Source organism: Callospermophilus lateralis, chromosome 7, assembly GCF_048772815.1.
Source record: "Callospermophilus lateralis isolate mCalLat2 chromosome 7, mCalLat2.hap1, whole genome shotgun sequence".
Lineage (NCBI taxonomy): Eukaryota > Metazoa > Chordata > Mammalia > Rodentia > Sciuridae > Callospermophilus > Callospermophilus lateralis.
The window spans coordinates 111,705,574-111,723,671 of NC_135311.1; the positions used below are offsets into that span (position 1 = coordinate 111,705,574).

Sequence of the window (18,098 nt, forward strand, 5' to 3'; positions counted from 1 at the left end):
TATTGCAAAGGACAAAAAGGCTATATAACTGCATATAAAACATGATCAGAATTTTCTAAGAAAAATGCACATTTACTTTTTAATTTGTAAGGGATAGTTAAGGGGTTAGTGGTGTGATACCTGGTGGTATAATAGTTCTTTATTTGGTCATAACTTTCATTTCTTTCTTAATTAGCAGATTTTTTTTTTTTTTTTTAAAGCCCGCGTTCCTTCATTTTAACCTGGCCTGGGACGGCTCCTTCCCGGCTCCCAGTCCAGGGGGCGCGCGCGGCCTCTCGGCCTCCCCCTCTCCTCGCCCTTCCTCTTCTCCAGTGGAAAAAGGTCCTTTTCTGCATTGTCGCAGGTTCCAACACGTTGCTTTTCTAACCGCAGACCCACACCCGCGGATTCGGAAGGCCAGCCCAGGGAACGCTGGCGCCGCCCGCCGGCCTTCCGCCTTCCGGAGGCTCGCGGACACGGTCTGGTCTGTCGCTGCAGCATGGCTCCGCTACGCTTCTCCGCCAATCTGTCTTGGCTGTTCCCGGAACTCCCCGACCTCCCTGCGCGATTGCGGGCTGCGGGCAGCTCGGGCTTCGAGGCCGCCGAAGTGGCCTGGCCGTATGCGGAGCCGCCCGAGGCTCTGGCGCGCTCCGCGCGGGCAGCGGGGCTGCAGCTGGTATTGATCAACACGCCCCCGGGTGAGTCCGGGGGCCGAAGGCGGCCGGAGCGGCGCGCGGCGTGGGAAGCACGGGGTCCCTGAGCTAGAACTGAGGCCCGTTTTCTCCGCAGGAGACCAGGAGAAGAGGGAAATGGGGCTGGGGGCCGTCCCCGGGAGACAGGCGGCCTTCCGAGAAGGGCTGGAGCAGGCTGTGCTGTACGCCAAGGCTCTGGGCTGTCCTAGGTATCCCGCTCTATCCCCCTCCCAAGACCGTAGAGTCAGGGTCAGAGAAGAGGTCGCCAGTTCTGAGATGCCGGGACTTAGGAGCCTGGGCCCACTGGCCCTTCTCCAGCCCTCTAGTTGGTCTTTTGTAAATTGTGTTTGTGTATTTTTCTGTTTGCCATGCTTTCATGCACATCCGTGCCCCGATCCCATGCTGGGAGCTCAGTCTGACAGGGAGATAGCAACTTAAATATAGCCTGGGATCCAATGAAGGACAAGAAAGCTGTGGGAACAGGGTGGGCACCTAACCCTGACTGGGTTTAGAGAAAGTTGCTTACAGGTAGCTATAGAAAGGAAGTTGACAGGCAGCATGGAATGCCCAAGAAGGGCAAAGGTCAAAATCATTTTAAAATACTGAGAATCAAATATGTTTACAGGCTGAGGGGAAGGCCAAGGGAAAGGAGAAGTTGAAAGTACAGGAGTTAGGTGAAGACTTGAGGTTCCTGTGGCAGAATGATGGGTTGACCTTAAGATGGCATCTCGGAAAAGACTTGACCTTGGGCTGACACAGGAGTGCCTGAGGATGAGGGGATGCTTGAACCCCCCCACCAGGGTGGTATGGACCACAGACCTGGAGGGATGGTTGAGGGTCAGCATGGTCAGAAGGCATCTGGGAGGAGGTGTACAGGGAACTAATAGCATGAAGCTTCTAGTCCCATTTTCCTTATAGGATCCACCTGATGGCTGGCAGAGTACCACAGGGGGCTGACCGAGCAGCAGTCACGGGTGAGATGGAGACAGTTTTTCTGGAGAACCTCAGGTATGCAGCTGGAGTTTTGGCTCAGGTAAGTGGAAATATGCATTTACATGTGTGTAGGGAGAGAGGTGCACAGTGAGGAGAGATGAGGCACAAGGGTGAGCACCTGCCCAGGTCCGACTGACAGGTGTGCTGGCCAGTGGTTGATGGAGAACAAACTTGGGAAGGAGTCCTATTCACAGAATCCAATATGGTGCCAGGAGAACCTCGTGGGACTGCTGGAGCCCATTAATACGCGTATCACTGACCCCCAGTACTTCCTGGATACACCCCAGCAGGGTAGGAATCCAGCCTTGTTCCTCCTCCCATTCCTTTTGATTCCTATGGTCTCCATGAGTCTAATGGCTCCCCTCCCTGGCTTCTTTCCCAGCGGCTGCCATCTTACAGAAGGTTGGAAGACCCAACCTCCAATTACAAATGGTGAGTGGGAGGAAGGGGGTGCTTCTGAGAGTCTGTTCTCCAAATATAAGAAAAATGGTGGGAGACACCTGAGAGGTCCAACTATATAGTATTCTCTTCCCCAGGATATATTCCACTGGCAGATCATGGATGGGAACCTGACGGGAAACATTCGGGAATTCCTGCCTATCATTGGTGAGAGGGCTCCCTTCCTTTGCACCTTCTTCATCTGCAGGGCTGCTTCCTTTGCCTGTCCACCCCTGTCTCTGTCTCTTAGGCCTCAACAGGAGCCTGGCCCCATGTCTTTCCACATCTGTCCCTAGGGCATGTACAGGTGGCACAGGTCCCTGGCCGAGGGGAGCCAGGGAGCCCTGGAGAGCTGCATTTCCCCTATCTGTTCCAGCTGCTGGAAGATGAAGGCTACCAAGGCTTTGTGGGCTGTGAGTATCGGCCTCAAGGTGAGGTTCCAGGTGTGGCCCTGGGGAAGAAGTCTCTAGAGGGACAGGTATTGGACAGGGGCTATTTTTCTCTTGGTAAGTTGAGATGCCACTGCCTCCCTTTCCCTACAGGAGACACAGTAGAGGGTCTGAGTTGGCTGCGTTCATACTGGGATAAGCGGGGCCACCCACGGGTTGTCCAGTGAGGTCCTGCACACTATCCACATGCCTCTCTGGAGCAATGAGTGAGCACCCCGAGTCGTCTTCTTTGAATTAAAGACAACTTACTGAACATTTTCATATGTGTATGTTATGGGGTAGAGGACACACAGTGTCTAATGCTTCAGTCTCTTTGAGTTGCTACCCTCCCATTGAGAAGGGACACACAGCTCATGCTCAAATCTTCCAGTGGGTGCCAGAGTTGCTGTGGGAAAAGGAGAGATTTTGAGCCTTCCTCCTCACTTACAAGTGAGGAACCAGGGTCCAAGAGTAAAGGAGCTTGATGCTGGTCACATGTGCTTCAAAGGCAGATTTCAGATAGGAATCAAGGTTTCATCTCAATAGCAATGTCTGGCAGTGATATCCAAGTGGGAATGAAGACCAGAAGGCTGAGGGGGGCAGGTGGCTAACAGTGACCATAGTGGGAGGCAGGATTCTGGCAGAGCTTAAGGGGTGAGTGCTTATTACCTGCTGTGCAGAATTCCCAAGACTCTAACAGGTAGACAGGAGAAGGTCTAAGGAGTCTGAGAGGGGATGGGTGCTTTAGGGAGTTGACCTTACCCCCTAGAGTCCTGGGCTGGTCAGCAGCTACGAGTGTTTGGGGAAGGTAGTCCCTGCTGCCAGGCTGCAGCAGTAAATCCCCAGAAGTATTCACAAAGCCTTTGGTGTCGCTCAGTGTGCAAGTTAGCCCTGGGGCCTGAGAGGGCTGATTAGTCATGCCTCAGGTGGGCAATCTTACAGATTCATGATTCAATGTACAGTGGCATCCAGTGGTCCACTTCCTCAGAGAAGGCGGGTCCAGAGGGTGAAACAGGCTGTATTGATGACGGACTCTAAGTGGTGGTAGGTGGAGACCAGCTGGGCAGGGGGACTCTCGCTGTCCTGAGGCTGTACTGGGAAGGGCTCTCGGAAAACCACTGTCAGAGACTGTGGGGAACATGATAAGGGTGAGAGAAGGCCACAGAAAAGGACAGGGAGAAGGGCTCAGGAAGAGTGGGCACCCCAACCTCAGTAGGCTCTGAGGTGATCATCAGGAGTACAGCCTCCCACTGGGCTGACACAAAGTCCCGGTTCTCACCGTCTTTCCCAAGTGGGAGTCCAGAAACACTAGCACAAAACAGTCAGTGAACTTCTGATTCAGCACAACCTGTAGTGACAGATGATGTGAGGTGGGGAGTGAGGTTTGTCTCACTCGGGGGTGGGGTGCTTACCTCCTGCAGGGCATCCTGTGGAGATGGCAGGAAGAGGAAAGGCCTTCTACACCATGCCCAAGCCCAGCTGGACCTGTCTTTACTGAATCTCAGTCCACATGCTCAATGGCCTGCCAATCAGCCTGTCTCACCCTCCTCAAAATGATTCTAGAGGCCCTGTACAGAGCTTGGCACACTGAAGCCAACCAGCAAGGGAGAATTCATGATCCTTGGCACGATGCCTCCTCCTTACTTCCTGTCCTGGGTCTCTTATCTCTGATCCCACCCTTGGAACTATCCCTTAATGTCCAGGTGCTCCCTAACACTTGGCTTTGGGATACACCCCTGGGTGATTTCTCCTCCCTGCAAGGCTTCATACCACTTGTTCACATGGATGCTGCCTAGGTCTCTCTCCTGAGTGCAATCCCTGATCCACACACCTCTAGACAGTGAAGGTCCCTGGCTCAACTTGGCCCAGGCTGAGCTCATTACCCTTTTTTCAAACCCACTTCTGCTTCAGCATTCCCAACACTGCAGGAGCACCCTAAATGCCCATACCCACCTATACCACTGCAGCCTTGTCCTGATGGACCTTGGTTTCTGGATGACACTCAAGACGTGACTCCTCGCCACAAGCACCATGTTGCAGGGCCCCTCACTAGGCTCTGATGCCTACTTTCTCACTTGCAGCCTTTTCTTGAATGTCTCGTCTCCTGAACCACAGTTCTCACTGGGCCCATCTGGTTAGTCTCTGTAATTCCCTAGGCACGTACCCACCACAGTAGTGCTTTTCTCCCTACCTGTCCTTTACAGCTGTGCTTTCAGACTTTATCATGTACACATCACCTGGGGATACTGCTAAGATGCAGATTTGAGTGTGTGTGTGTGAGGGTGCCATCTGCTTTTCAGCAAACTCCCAGGTGATGCTGACACTGCTGATCTGAGGATCACACTTTGAGTAACCAGGTGTTAAAGCCCAGATTCCCTCTGGGACTCCAGACTCCAAGACCAATCACTGATGAATTTCTGAGAGCTCCTTGGGTTGCCAATTCTAGAGCTTGGTCCTCAGAATTTCAAGCCCAGGTGTGTGTTCTTGGTGAGCCGTTGAAGGCAAAGCTCTTAGTTAATTCTCTGCAAATCACATGCTGGGGATAAATGCTCAAGGGTTTTACATGTATCTGTGTAGTCATATTCCATCTAGGTCTTACTCTAGGGAAGAGCTTATGCAGTCTGGCTAAGCCCCTTGAGGGGGACATATGTCATCTCTGATGAGGATTTCTGTTATGATTCTCCTTTTGGAGGAGGGTCAAGGGAACTTACCAGGTACTGAGTTCCCAAATCTGGGCTCTGGAAATGGCGACAGCTCTGGGGGAAACGGCTCAGGAGAACCTTGATCAGGCTCTGGTACCAGGAGACCGTCATGGACAGGAAGCAGTCCTGGGAGAGGGTCCACAGCTCTGAATACACTGTTTCTGAATCTCCTAAGACTCCTTTACCCTCTTACCCTGGCTGTCTTTGGAATTTCTGGAGTCCAGTCTCTTACCAGCTGGGGGTCAATGTCTCCAATAGATTTGGCATGGACTGCCTCTAGGAGCTCTTCCAGCTCTGCCAGGGCCAGGCGCCCCCCAAGCCTTAGCCGGTCAGGTCCTGGTGGCTCCAGCAAGAAGAGGCGCTTCCAGAGGGTGTCCCGACGGCAGTGCCCACCAGCCAGCCGGACCAGCTGAGCCAGCCGTGCCCGGGCCATGCCCACCTCTGCAGCCAGTGGTGGGAACAAAGGAGCTGGCCCTGGGACTAGGACAAGCCCTGAGGTTTCCCCAGGGCTACCAGCTGAGCTCCCAGGAGCCTCTGGCTCAGGGGGCAGTCTGGGTGGCTTCCGGAACCGGCGCATGTCAGCAGTGAGTCTGGGGAAGAGTTCTCGTTGGCTGGTGAGCACCACGAAGAACTGCAGCCTGGTTTGGGGAGGGCAGGAGAGTGGGGGGTCACAGCAAGACACACACAGGGCAGGAGCAGGAGGCAGCTGGGAAAGGGGCATGTTCAAAGTGAGGGATCTGCTGACCGCAGAACATGCCGCTCAGCTTCTCCTTGCTCCTCAAAGGGTGCAGCACAGTGACAGACGAGCAGAGACACATCAAAGTCATCCTGGTGGCGAAGTCCCTCAGAATCTAGGTAGGAGCCAGAGCTGTGCAGTGGGGGTGGGGAAGACGTCAATGAGATGCTAATGAAACCAACCCCACCTTTATGTCCAAGAAAACACAGGTCTCCCTATTTGTGAGTGTGACCCCAACCTCAGCCACAACATAGTGTGTTTCCAGTCTTACCTGTGCCATGCTGACACTAGGGCATATTCATTATGTTCTGGGCCCCCTGGCCGGGCCATACGTAGTGGCTTCATGTGGTAAGAGCTTGCATGATCAGCCACATAGTTGTACAGTTGGTGGGCAGCAATGAGTGGTGTGGGAAGCTCCAGTGTCCCTAAGGGGAAGGTCACAAAGACAGCAGACACTAAGCCTGGGACAGGCACTCTGATCTAGTGGGGTGGGGGTGGCAGTTGCTAGGGCTAACTGGCAGAATGGCTCTGCCTTCCTGGGGAGCTCTGAGTTTCTATGGAACATTGAGATAGGATGAAAAGAGACTCAGAACAGAGGGCAGGGTACACATGACATTGGGCCTAACTTTGATATGACAGACCCAGAATAGAAACGGGGACATAGGATGAATGATACGGGCAATTAACAATAGGGGACCACTTGCCCTGGCAGATGGTTCTACCAGCCCTGGAGACACCTTGTGGCCTGATCATTTTGGGGTTCATTGGCTTGCTCTTGGGCACCAACCTTGGTAAATATGATTGCGGCCAAAGTGGGGTCCATCAGGGTGGTGGGCCAAGAAGTGTCGCAGGAAGGTGGTGAGGTGGTAGCCATGCCGCAGCACCAGGTGGGCACCCAGCACATGCTGGTGCACAAGGCGCAGGTGGAAGTCATAGCTGAAGGAGTGCACGTGCATCAGGTCCCGCACCTTGTCACACTCCTCTGTGAATAGCATGGACAGCTGGGGAGGCAGCAGCAGGAAACAAGCTATTAGCATGTGGCAGGACAGGCTGCCCAATTCATATTTCCCTCCTTCTGGAGAAGAGGAAGCTTGACAGATTCCCTCTGTTACTGTGGGCCTCACAGAAATCCCTCTGCCAGAACAGCTTCTAGGGGAAACCCAGTACTGCTGTGGCTGGATGCAGTACTGGACTACCCAGGGTTACACTGGTAGGTGGTTCAGTCACAGCACCAGAATGCAGAATGACCACTGACGTAGCCAGGCTATGGGACCAGATCAATCACTGGGCCAGACTGCCCGCTACATTCTTTGAGGCAGGATTTCCCTATGTTGCCAGGCTGGTCTTGAACTCTTAGGCTCAAATGATCCTCTTGCCCCAGTCCCCTGAGTAGCTGGGACTACACCTGATTTATTCTCATTTTGTTGTTGTTATTGTTGGACCTTTATTATTTTTGTATGTGGTGCTGAAGACTGAACACATGCTAAACAAGCACTTTACCACTGAGCCACAACCCCAGCCCTTATTCTCAGTTTTTAATACTATATTATCACTCTAGAACCATTCTGAGAGGCTGGGTCTTTTTACTCAGTATCCTAGACCTCACCAGAGTCTAGCCTCCTCTACACTTTGTACCTGTGTGCCCTTCACTGAGAAGGCTGTTCTCCCTGAACCCAACCTGGCTAACTCCTACTTGCTCTTCAAGCTTTCTCTGGAACACTTCCCCAGGTGGGATAGGTATCCTGATCTGTTGGGGTGGGGGTGGCAATTGCTAAGGCTAGGCCTGCCTGCCTGCCTGTGAATGAACCACTGATGGAAGAAGGAAGGCAGGCTGAGACATGAAACGGGTATGAGTCTTGGTGGAAATCAACATAACTGTTAAAAACTGGATGTGTGGTGCTGGCATGGCAGAATGTACCTAGCCACTCTGGGGGCACTGGGCTTATGAGTTAATAGGGCAGGAAACAAATGACTGTAGGATTCAAGACTAGTTGTATGACCTTGCATAGTCACAATCTCTCTGTGCTTCAGTTTCCTCACCTGCCATGGAGATAATGAGCTTCTTTTAGAGAAGCTCCTGAATTACAGCTAGTGTGATGAAACAAACAAGGAGAGCTGAGATTTCAACCCCAACAGTGCCTCTGATGAGCTGTGTGTCCAGGGACAATCCTCTATGAACCTGTCTCCTTATCTAGAGAAATATTGTTTTTACCTAGTATATACACTAAGCATTTCATGGACAATGATAATCATGAAGCAACTTAGAAACCTGGGCAGTGTTAGATAAGAGAAGGCATAGCTGGAGGGAGATCAGGGGACACTGAAGCCAGAAGGAAGCTCAGGAAAGTAATGGGGTGGGTCTTTCCTTTCAATTCCACAGGGAGGTCAAGAAGCCCATGCATACTTCCCTTCTGAGCACTCTGGCCCAAGCAGTTTCTTGCAAATAAATGTACCATGCTTTTTTCTGAGTCACATTATCCTGTGATCTTCAGTGACCCGGTATTCACACATAAATCAAAGGCAACCATCTACAGCTCGATATGAGCTGCCAATATGAGCCCCACACAATGGAGAGAAGTCTATGCTCTCTGAACTGGACCCTTCAGATCCTAATCCTTCAGAAAGGTAAATACTAGGCAAGGCCCTAGAATGGCATTCCTGGAAACCTGAGGAGCTGAACTAACTAAACACAGCAAGGGCTCCAGGTCCCTGACCTCACCTGATACCCAACTCTGTGAGCATTCCTGAGTGAGTGCTTGGCTCTCCTGAGATACAGAGGTCTGGCTTGGAGGCAGACTGGCAGGGATATAAATAACAACTTAAGTGCCAGGGGTACACTGTGTGGGTCAGAACTATGGTCCTCATTTGCAGTGTTAGTGACATACAGACAATGCCAGGCTGTCTCCATCTCTAGATTAGACCAGGATGGTGCATGGCACTGACCTACCCACTGTGCTCAAATGTCCTTATTGTTCAGCTATCCACAGTTATGCATGACCACTGTGGTAGCTACTGTTAGTGCCAGAAGATCATAGACTGCCTTCTGCCTTGGTGCTGTGGCTGGATGCAGTACTGGACTACCCAGGGTTACACTGGTAGGTGGTTCAGTCACAGCACCAGAATGCAGAATGACCAGACGTAGCCAGGCTAGGGCACCAGATCAATTACTGGGCCAGCCTGCCTGCTACATTATTTTTATTACCCACTAGATAGATCATGGAGCCATGCTGCCCACAGTACATTGTTGAGGCTGCACTGACTATGCCTAAGCATTGTCCATCACCTACCTTGGTCCCTCTCACATACCTGAGAGTTGACAGCCTGCCCCATTGGGATTCGGGAACATTCCAAGGCAAACTGTTTGACACAGAAGTAACAGCCCTGCAGAGAGAGTAAGATGGAGTCAGGTGAGTGAGAGACAGGTGGGTTTGGTTCTTTCCACTCAGTGATTCCCCATGCTCACCTGGAAAGTTAACTCCATGAGGATGATGCCTCCAGGTAGCGCACGCTGCAGGTGGTAGGTAGTGACTGGAGAGCCAGAACTCTGAAGGAAGGAAAAGGGGGGCAAGTGTTGGAGGCTCAGCAGCCTTGAACCAACCAGCAGGATAGAAGTCCTTTGGGTCCCTGACTTTAGTGGTGTCAGTCTGGGGTCAGCAACCTCAGACCATTCTCAGGGCCACTAATCTGGTGCCTTGGAGAAATAATCCAGGGTTGTTGACACTTGCTAACTGCAAGATTATATGAAACTGAGTTACCTTGGGGCTCCCCTCAGTCTTGGTTTTTGGGCAGGAGAAGGAGCCTCGACTTTCTGTTCCAAGGACAGCCATGGCACGCAGCCGGCTGGTGCTGTAGGAAACAGAGAAAGGCAAGGGGTTGAAGCAGGCTAGGGGGTGAAGGATTATTGTTAGCAGACCATTTTACATGGAACTGTTTTGTAGGAAATGAAACAGGCTCAGAAAGGGGACCTGCTCAGGGTCCCACAGTGAGCAAGTGACAAGACTGGGCCTGGAGTCCAGGTCTAGACTGCAGGGCAAAGCTCTCCATAGCTGCTGTTGCTCTATGGGTGAGTGAATTGTGCTTCATGGGGAGGGGAGCACATCCTGGTTCTCTACTAGTGGAGAGGAGGGGAGAACACAAAAGGGAGGAGGAAGATGAAGCCTAAGACTTCATTAGGAAAATTCAAGGAGATGCTTGATGTCCTTATTAAGAACTCTCTTCTCAGAGGGAAGAGTTGTTCTCTTTTGATTAGAGAATGGTGGTCCCAGCATTTCATAAGCCTACTGTTCTTTATTCTTAATTGGGAAGCAAGGGGAGATGAGAAGAAGGAAAGGACAGTGGACAAAACAGAAAGGGTCTCATTTATTTATACCAAGCAGGCATAAACTGCCAGAACTCTTGCTGGGGGTCAAAACTTGGGTCACTGGAGACAAAATGTTCCATTTAATCCTCAAAAAAATTGAAATAAGACTTAAGTAGTGATTGGTGATCATCAAAGATTGGTGAGAAAGGAAGGCTTGACTATAAATTGTTTTTTAAACCTAATGTCTTATAAAAAGGAAATGAGGACTGGGGATATTGCTCAGTGGTAGAGCACTTACACCCCAGGTTTGATCCTCAGCATTACAAAGAAAAAAAAGAAATTCAGATTTCATAACCAAAGAGATATAACAAAGAGGTATAAACTACAGTCTTTTAGAGAAGCTCCTAAAGCTGGGCACTGGCTGTCCAGGGAACCACACTAAGCCACTCCTCACTGGGATTGTGGAGGAGTGAGCCAGCCACTGTGAATCAGGGATGGGGCTCCCAGGAGGGGCCTTCTCTTCCTAGTATCTGGACAAGAGAGGTATTCCTGGGAAGAAGAGAGGTGGTTACAAAAACACCAATGAGTCAGAATTGGCTTTCTGGACCAAGGAGTTGTCTTGGGTAAGAAAGAAGTATATTTTATACTTAAAAAAAAAAAAAAAAAAATATATATATATATATATATATATATATATATATATATATATATATATATATATAAAAAACAGAAGCTGGGTATAGTGGTTCACACCTGTATTCTTAGCAACTGGGGAGGATAAGGCGGAAGGACTGCAAATTCAAGGTCAGCCTTAGCACTTAGTGAGATCTTGTTTCAAAAAAAAAAAAAAGTTGGGGGACAGATGCTTGGGATGGGGATGTAGCTTGCTGGTAAAGAGCCCCTACATTCAATCCCCAGTACCCCAAACAAACAAACAAATAAATAAAAGTATCTAACTGAAAATGGAGAGGGGCAAGAAAATGTCTTGATAAAGTTACAAGTATGAAGACACAAAAGTAACTGTGTGGGATGTGAACAGACCATTTTTCTCACATAGCCACTGGGAAGGGACTGGGAACACAGACCTTGAAGACCTCAAAAACAGGACTCTGAGATCTGATGCAAGATGGGAAATGTGGCCACAGAGCTGCCAGTGAGTGCAGGGGGAAATGAAGGTGGTAAGAGAAGAAGCTTCCTTCCTAAGAGACCTGACAGTAGGGCCAGGGAGAGAACATGACCAAGAACAGGTCACTGACAGTGATGCAAGTAGGCCCAAGGCAAATGTCCTTGGTAAGAAAAGGACACTGAATCTCAGGAGGCCAAAAGGATGACCAGCACACAAATCAGTGAGACCTAGACCCAAAAGCTTATTAGAAGCTTTTGGGCCCAGGGGAACAAGGACTAAAGATCTCAGGTTCTGAACCCAATGGGAGGAGAGGGATACTCATTTATACGAGATTCATGTGTGTATGAACATATGAACAAACATATAAACACATGCGGTGTGGGTGGGCACAAACTCAGTGAGACTGTACCCAGTTCTGTATGGATGTGCTCATGAGTTCTGTGAATTTTATGAGGTTTGCAGGACATGCATGAAGGCTGCATGGGAGTGTCCAAGATCCTCATGTATGCATGCCATCCAGTCGGATGAACATATATAAGGTTGAAGTTGTCAAAGTAGGAACCATGTGAAGAGGAAGGGCTATGAAGAGGGAAGGAGGGGCAGGCTCACCTGCGAGCGGGTGAAGGGGGCCGCAGTGGAACCAGCACAAAGCCTATGCTCTGCAGATACTGCACATATTGCTGCAGGAAGGCTAAGCTGAGCTCCTTCAGCCAAGGCTCCTCACGGGCTCCTGGTGGAGGCATATCCAAGGATTCACAGCTTGTGGGAGCCTCTCGACTCCCAGACCCTGACTCAGGGCGATGGCGCCTCTGTGGGAGTGGAAATGAAGATTCTACCCACTGTCAACCACCCAGGCAGGGGTGGAGGAATGAAGGCCACTGTGGGGGTAAACAGATCTATGAGGAGAAATTTTGGAGTCTGAAGCATCACCTGTCCTTCAGGGGGCCCAGACGTCTCTGGGGGTCCATGCAGCCATGCAGCTGGGTCGAAGAGCAGAGCTGTCGCACAGTAATGCACAAGGCGGGATGACTGTTTTAGGGTCTCCAGCTCCCCAGCCTGGGGACAGGGGGCAGTGAGCAATAGAGCAGTGAATGGGGAAGGGCACAGGATTCCCATGGTGGATGCAGGATGGGGTAACTTACACTGATGGGCATGCTGGCTGGGGCAGAACGCTGCTGCCAGGTTACAAACAGGTTCTCCATCTTCATCTGGCGCTCCAGCTCTGGGTGTAGGGGACATTAGTAGTAGCCCCAGGAGCTGTCACCCCTCTCCCTCCCAGACTCCACAAATTTCCCCTCCCTACTGCTTGGCTCAGGGCCCTCACCCCTGCGTTCTGACATCTTGATCTCCAGGAACTGTTGTCCATGGTAGGTGACAGGATCAGGAGGTCTGGGAACAGGACCAAGGGTGGAGCTAGGGCGGGTAGCCGTGATGTCCCTCAGAGCTTCGTCGAAGGGGAATGTGTCCGGAGGAAGAGGACCCCCTCCACGAGAGGACCCACTCAGCCGGCCCTGCTCGCGGCTCAGTGGGGGACTAGCACTCCGGATGAGGGTCTCCACTTCCATGGCTGGAAGCAGGAATGGGTTTGGCTCCTGGGAGAGATGGAGGGTCACAATGGGCTTGTGGTATTTGCCCCAGACCCTCTCTCACTCCGGGGTTTCCTATGATTCCTTCCCTGCTACCTCCGCCTTTAATCTGTCCCTTCCCTACTGCATCATTTCACTAGCTTCTAGCCAGAGCCAGAGGGGGAGCCAGACCAAATACCTTTTCATCTCGCACAGGGAAGTCCAACTGGCCATAATGATGGAAGAGCCCAAGCTTTTGGCTGAGTAGGCAGAAGATAAGATGGGCCCGTGCATTTTGCCACTGCACAAGGCGAACCAGTGCACGACCCAAGGCTGCCCCCAGGTCTGGAGCCCAGTTGTAGGTCAGTAGCTGTAGCTGTAGGTTAGGGGTTGAGGTCAGTGAGGTCACAGAATCATTCCCCCCCAAGTCCTTGACCCCACATTTACCTTTTTGTCCACAACCTCCAGCAGTAAGAGCCTCTGTCGGGGAGCATTTCGCCCTGAGCTCCCGTCTCCTCCTGGCTCAAAGCGCTGCACAGCTTTGGCAGCTATAGGGTGGGGAGGAGCATGATGGAGGTCTGTGTGCAGATTACCCTTGATCCCACCCAGCCCCTTGCAGGGTCAGAGACACTTAGGTCACCCAAGCCCACCCTCCCCTTGGCCACACTCTCACCCTGCTGGGTTGGTCTCCTCCACTGCATGAAGTTCCTTCCCAGAAGCAGCAGATGTCGCTCAGCTGCTGGGCGGGGGGCTGGGCCCAGTTGCCCAGGGGAACAAGGACTGAAGATGTCAGGCTCTGAACCCCTATTGGAGGGGAGGGGTACTCAGAAAGGAGACCATCCATGCCCCATTCTCTGGCCCAGCTTTCACCTCCCTGGGCCAAGTTCCCACCTTTCCAAGCTCAGCCTCTATGAGTTTGGCTTCCCATAAGTGCAGCTTTTGGGACATCTGGGAAAATTCCCTTCAATTCCACGAGATCCCACTTACAAATGCTGCTCAAAGACACGGACACTGGTGTCGCCAGCCATTGAGGTAACCAGAGTGGTGAACTCAGACAAAATGGAAGGAAGGAGGAATCGGGACACCATGTGGGTGGAGTTTCTGGACACTGAGGCACAACCTGGAAGGCAGAATGTAACTATGACACTGCAGGATAATAGAATAGGCCAGGGGTTCAAAGGATAGGAAAGGGGCTGGGGTCTCACCAATTTGAACCATAAACTCCATCCAGTGCTGAATGACATGAGCAAACACAGGGTGAAGGGTTCCCACTTCACCTTCCTCTAGCTGTGCAGTCCGGCGTCTAAAGACAGAGCAAGAGTTAAGAACTTTACTTCCACATACGATACACATTTATACAAACCAAATGCCCATCCGTGACCTCACACCACCTCCTGTAACAAACACAACACCTCAGCATACACATATGTACCGTTGTCTCTGGGCTCCAGAATCTGGGCCTGGTGCTCGCTCAGTTCCACCTGGAGTCCGAACACTCTCAGTTTTATGACGCCTCCTACCTCTAGTGTCTTCCGGTCGATCCAGAACAATATCATCAGTTGTTTTTGGGGAACCCAAATCCCCACCTTCTGTTTTACTCTGGGGAAAATGCAGTGAATGAGGAAGGGCTATTGGGAAGAGGAAGGGGGTGGAACAGTAATGAGCTCAGGGAATTTGAAGCCTGGGTTCTCGAGGCCAACTAAGCAGCCCTGGGCAGGTTACTTAACTTTCCTGAGCTTTATTTTTCTCATGTGAAAAATTTCTACTTATCAGGGTATTGTGGAGACCCAACAAGAAAAATTGAAGTGAAAGCATTTATTAATTTTGGGCTGTCTGTATCAGTGAGAACTTGCCATGTTCTATAAATTGCTATCCAAAGAACAGAGTAGTCTTATTTCAAAAGAGAACTGTGGCAAAGTCTAAAGGAGGCAAGAAGGTAGAGGCCAACTTCACCACTTGTTCCCATTACCAGCATGTCCCAGAAGCTACGCCGGCCAGCTTTGCTGGGTGGAGTCACAGGTTCCCCAGGGACAGGGGCAGGGGGAAAGGTGCTAGATCGGCCTGCAGGGCTCTTGGTTTCCAATGACCCGCTCCTGAGACTTCCTGTGGACACCAGATTACAGACTCCTATCACTGGTCATCAATCCCCACTGTAGACAAGCCAGCCCCAAGACCAGTATGCCTTGCCATCTACTCTATTAGTAAACACTGATAATGTTTCAGCTGCATGTGTTTGTGATATGAGCTCCTGAGGACAGACCCCTCCCTGGTGGTGACCAGATGCATGGATACACTTCCACCTTGATGATACATACAGCCAAAGTGATGGACAACTGTGAATGCATATTTTTGATGGGGCCTCTGTGATACTTTCTCTGAACCCTACCTTTGCACTGTTACCTGCCAAACTGTCCTGCCTGGATTTTCAACTTTTTCTGGACTATGGGGGTGGGGCTCTTGACCTGCTTACCTGGGGGTGTATCCTCTGTACATAGTGAAGCTGGCAGCAGTCTCAGCTCCATGACAGCATCAGCAAGGGCCTGGCGAGCTGCTCCCCGGAGCTTCTCTTCCAGTTGCACAATGCTAATGTTCCCCTTTTCCCAAACATCCAATCGAAGCCTTGGGGCCCCATCCTGAGCTGGAGGAAAGAACTGGAATCACCTGGGGGTACACCTAGATCCTACCCTACTTACCACCCTTGTCTTCCACAGCACTGACTGAACATCCCATGCTCTGACTAAGCTTCCCCACCTGAAGAACTGTCCAGCATGACTGGGCAGCGAATGACCTGAGTTAGTTGCTCAAATTCCTCTTCTCGCAACAGGTCTGGGGGCCCCGGGGAAGAGGGAGGCCACGATGCCAATGAGATGGGGGCCCCTCCTTCATCCACAAAGGCTAGAGTGATGCAAGCGACCCCTGGGTAGAAATCCATAGGAAGGCTCAGATCTGGTAATTGCAGACCTCCCCTCCCAAGACCCCTCAGCTGCAAGGAGCAAAAGGCCCTCTCAGCCACAAGACAGGCAATGGCTTTCCCACACCTGGTAGCACCACAGGCCTGTGCCCTGTACTGTACCTTTGCCCCCAGTGCCCTGTCCACCAGGCTTGTTATATAAGTAGATGTCCAAGTCAGGGAGGCCACCCTGTGGTGGGAGTGGATGCTGGAGAGAGAACAGCCACAGAACTCTAAGAAGGACATCCACAGTAGGAAAGTGGGTACAGGTATACATATGAGCACAAGAAAACACAGGCAGATAATGAATGTGAGTCGGGGCTGGGTGTGCACAGGTCCACAGGCAAAGGTACAAGTGGGGTATCTGTAGAAAACATTTATGGTCAGGGTGTGCAGGGGGCAGAGGTACATATGAGTGTGAGAGGTGAGGGCAATCTTACTTGGAAGTGGTTCCGGCTGTTGCTGTCTGTGTATTTGGGAGAGTGCAGAAAGATGAGCAGGTTTTGGCGCAGGTACCATGCCAGAGCAGGAAGCCACGACCTGCAGGAGGCAGGTAGGGCCAGATGCAATACCTCTGAGGGGAGGCTTCCAGGGGGCTGGATGAACTGCAGAGTGGAAGAGGAAGTCAGAGCTGAATGCAGAATTTCCAGCCTAGATTGCCCCAACACCTATAGCTGGACTTGAGAAGGATGTTGGACGCCAGAAGGGAGCTGACCTCCACATCAGCAGGTGTCAGTTTGCAGTTTCGAACGAGCATGACTGTGATGACATCCAGTGTGGCCTCATCCAGGCGCCGCCGCAGAACCCGTACTAGCTCATCTGTGATCTCAGGACCTTGACATGGCCATGATGAAAGGTGAGACACTGCGAGAGAATCCAGCTACTCCAACGCTAGCCCTAATGATCCCTTGTGAGGCACCACGTTCTATTCTGCCAAGCTACTCACTATGACTGTGGACACATGAGTTGTACCTCAAAGCCTCAGGGCCCTCATCCATAAATAAGAATTGCAGTAGTACCAAACTCACAGATGCATCACAAAGATTAAAGGAGAGGGTGCAAAATAGCCATATCCTGAGATCTGGTACAGAGTACCTGGACCCCACAGGCTCAACACAGCCCCAAATGAACCAATCATCTTCACCCTAGCTAGCTCCTGCCATTAGGCTGGTGGAGCCACCATCTATCCTAGAGTTACCAGGATTTTCTTCTCAAGCTGCATCTCAATTGGCTGAGTCCAATCCCCTAAATGTCACTGGAGTCTGTCCTCTCCCACTCTATTCTTGCTAGAGCAAAACCCAGAGCATAATAGGAACTTGAGGAAGGATTCCAGGGGAGAGTAGGGGAAAGCTGTAAGAGAAGTTCCAGAGGATTTGAGGATTCGGGGACCTCATGGGCCACACCCCAACCCCCCATAGTCCTTACCTGCCTGCCCTACACCATGCACTAGCAGCTGGATATGTCTGTCCACTTGGCCCACAGGGCGAGCAGTATCTGAATTACGGCTGGAAGCCACATCCAGGGGAGAACGAGGACCCTACAGGGACAAATATGGTCAAGACCCACATCCAGGGAGCAAAGTACAAAGGGAAAACAGGGCATCGGGAGAGGGAACAATACGTGCCGAGGATTCCTCAGAGTAGATGGGCTCCTGGCTTCGGGACAGAGCTAGGGAAGGCGGCAGAGCATCCCCTTCCCATGGCCGGTCACTGCAGGATGTCTCCAGAAGCCTGGGAAAGAGTGGCAAAGTCTCTGGATATGTCTCCTCTCATGCCATCCCTGACTCAAGCTTTACTCCATCTTTCCAGGGCCCACATACCGAAGATAGTACACAGCTTTTGTGGCTCGCTCCTGATAAACAAACATATTCTTCCGGTTCACCACAGAGAAGGCATTAAGCACAGAGCGCAGGGCCTGGATGGCTGGGAGAGTAACACTAGCTCAGGAAGAGGATCTTCCCTAAATCCTCTGCTTCCCACTTGCCCCTCACATCAATCACATACCCCGAGAGACCCCCATACTGGGCCCCATCTTGAGGCGTGAGTGGACTCGGATTATAGTTCCCCATACGACGTCACAGGAGAAATGTCCAGGGACAAACTGCATTGTGGCTGCTAGGTACCCTCGGGGTGCACAGCTCTCATCAGCAGCATAATCTGAAGGGAGGGAGAACATGGGTAAGAAACAGG

At 51.4% G+C, this 18,098-nt stretch overlaps 2 protein-coding genes across 5 annotated transcripts in view; one reads left to right on the forward strand and one right to left on the reverse strand.

The window, feature by feature from the left end:
- The first annotated feature begins 278 nt into the window (after nt 1-278).
- Nucleotides 279-2,804, forward strand: Hyi (hydroxypyruvate isomerase (putative)). Of its 2 annotated transcripts, none has more exons than XM_076860607.2 (8): nt 279-677; nt 769-880; nt 1,590-1,704; nt 1,877-1,955; nt 2,047-2,096; nt 2,201-2,270; nt 2,399-2,533; nt 2,645-2,804. In XM_076860607.2, exons 1-8 carry the CDS (start codon nt 479-481, stop codon nt 2,716-2,718), a joined length of 834 nt encoding a protein of 277 aa, XP_076716722.2. In that variant the 5' UTR covers nt 279-478; the 3' UTR covers nt 2,719-2,804. The 2 variants fall into 2 exon arrangements, with proteins under 2 accessions (XP_076716722.2, XP_076716723.2); XM_076860608.2 differs by having other exon boundaries at nt 2,399-2,515.
- Szt2 (SZT2 subunit of KICSTOR complex) overlaps nt 2,801-18,098 on the reverse strand; it is a 50,478-nt gene continuing 35,180 nt past the window's right edge. For all 3 annotated transcript variants that reach the window (XM_076860605.2, XM_076860604.2, XM_076860606.2), the window contains 30 exons: nt 17,913-18,065; nt 17,729-17,831; nt 17,534-17,639; nt 17,335-17,446; nt 16,625-16,743; nt 16,350-16,514; nt 16,033-16,117; nt 15,711-15,875; nt 15,430-15,597; nt 14,929-15,062; nt 14,392-14,558; nt 14,165-14,262; nt 13,947-14,079; nt 13,633-13,763; nt 13,407-13,507; nt 13,159-13,335; nt 12,719-12,986; nt 12,537-12,616; nt 12,325-12,450; nt 12,004-12,203; nt 9,724-9,814; nt 9,432-9,512; nt 9,275-9,349; nt 6,756-6,969; nt 6,240-6,393; nt 5,978-6,100; nt 5,465-5,870; nt 5,242-5,358; nt 3,810-3,878; nt 2,801-3,658 (listed from right to left, as the gene is read on the reverse strand). In XM_076860605.2, the coding sequence (XP_076716720.2) occupies nt 3,515-3,658; nt 3,810-3,878; nt 5,242-5,358; nt 5,465-5,870; nt 5,978-6,100; nt 6,240-6,393; nt 6,756-6,969; nt 9,275-9,349; nt 9,432-9,512; nt 9,724-9,814; nt 12,004-12,203; nt 12,325-12,450; nt 12,537-12,616; nt 12,719-12,986; nt 13,159-13,335; nt 13,407-13,507; nt 13,633-13,763; nt 13,947-14,079; nt 14,165-14,262; nt 14,392-14,558; nt 14,929-15,062; nt 15,430-15,597; nt 15,711-15,875; nt 16,033-16,117; nt 16,350-16,514; nt 16,625-16,743; nt 17,335-17,446; nt 17,534-17,639; nt 17,729-17,831; nt 17,913-18,065 (4,265 nt within the window). In that variant the 3' untranslated portion in view covers nt 2,801-3,514. The remainder of the gene's footprint in view (nt 3,659-3,809; nt 3,879-5,241; nt 5,359-5,464; nt 5,871-5,977; nt 6,101-6,239; nt 6,394-6,755; nt 6,970-9,274; nt 9,350-9,431; nt 9,513-9,723; nt 9,815-12,003; nt 12,204-12,324; nt 12,451-12,536; nt 12,617-12,718; nt 12,987-13,158; nt 13,336-13,406; nt 13,508-13,632; nt 13,764-13,946; nt 14,080-14,164; nt 14,263-14,391; nt 14,559-14,928; nt 15,063-15,429; nt 15,598-15,710; nt 15,876-16,032; nt 16,118-16,349; nt 16,515-16,624; nt 16,744-17,334; nt 17,447-17,533; nt 17,640-17,728; nt 17,832-17,912; nt 18,066-18,098) is intronic.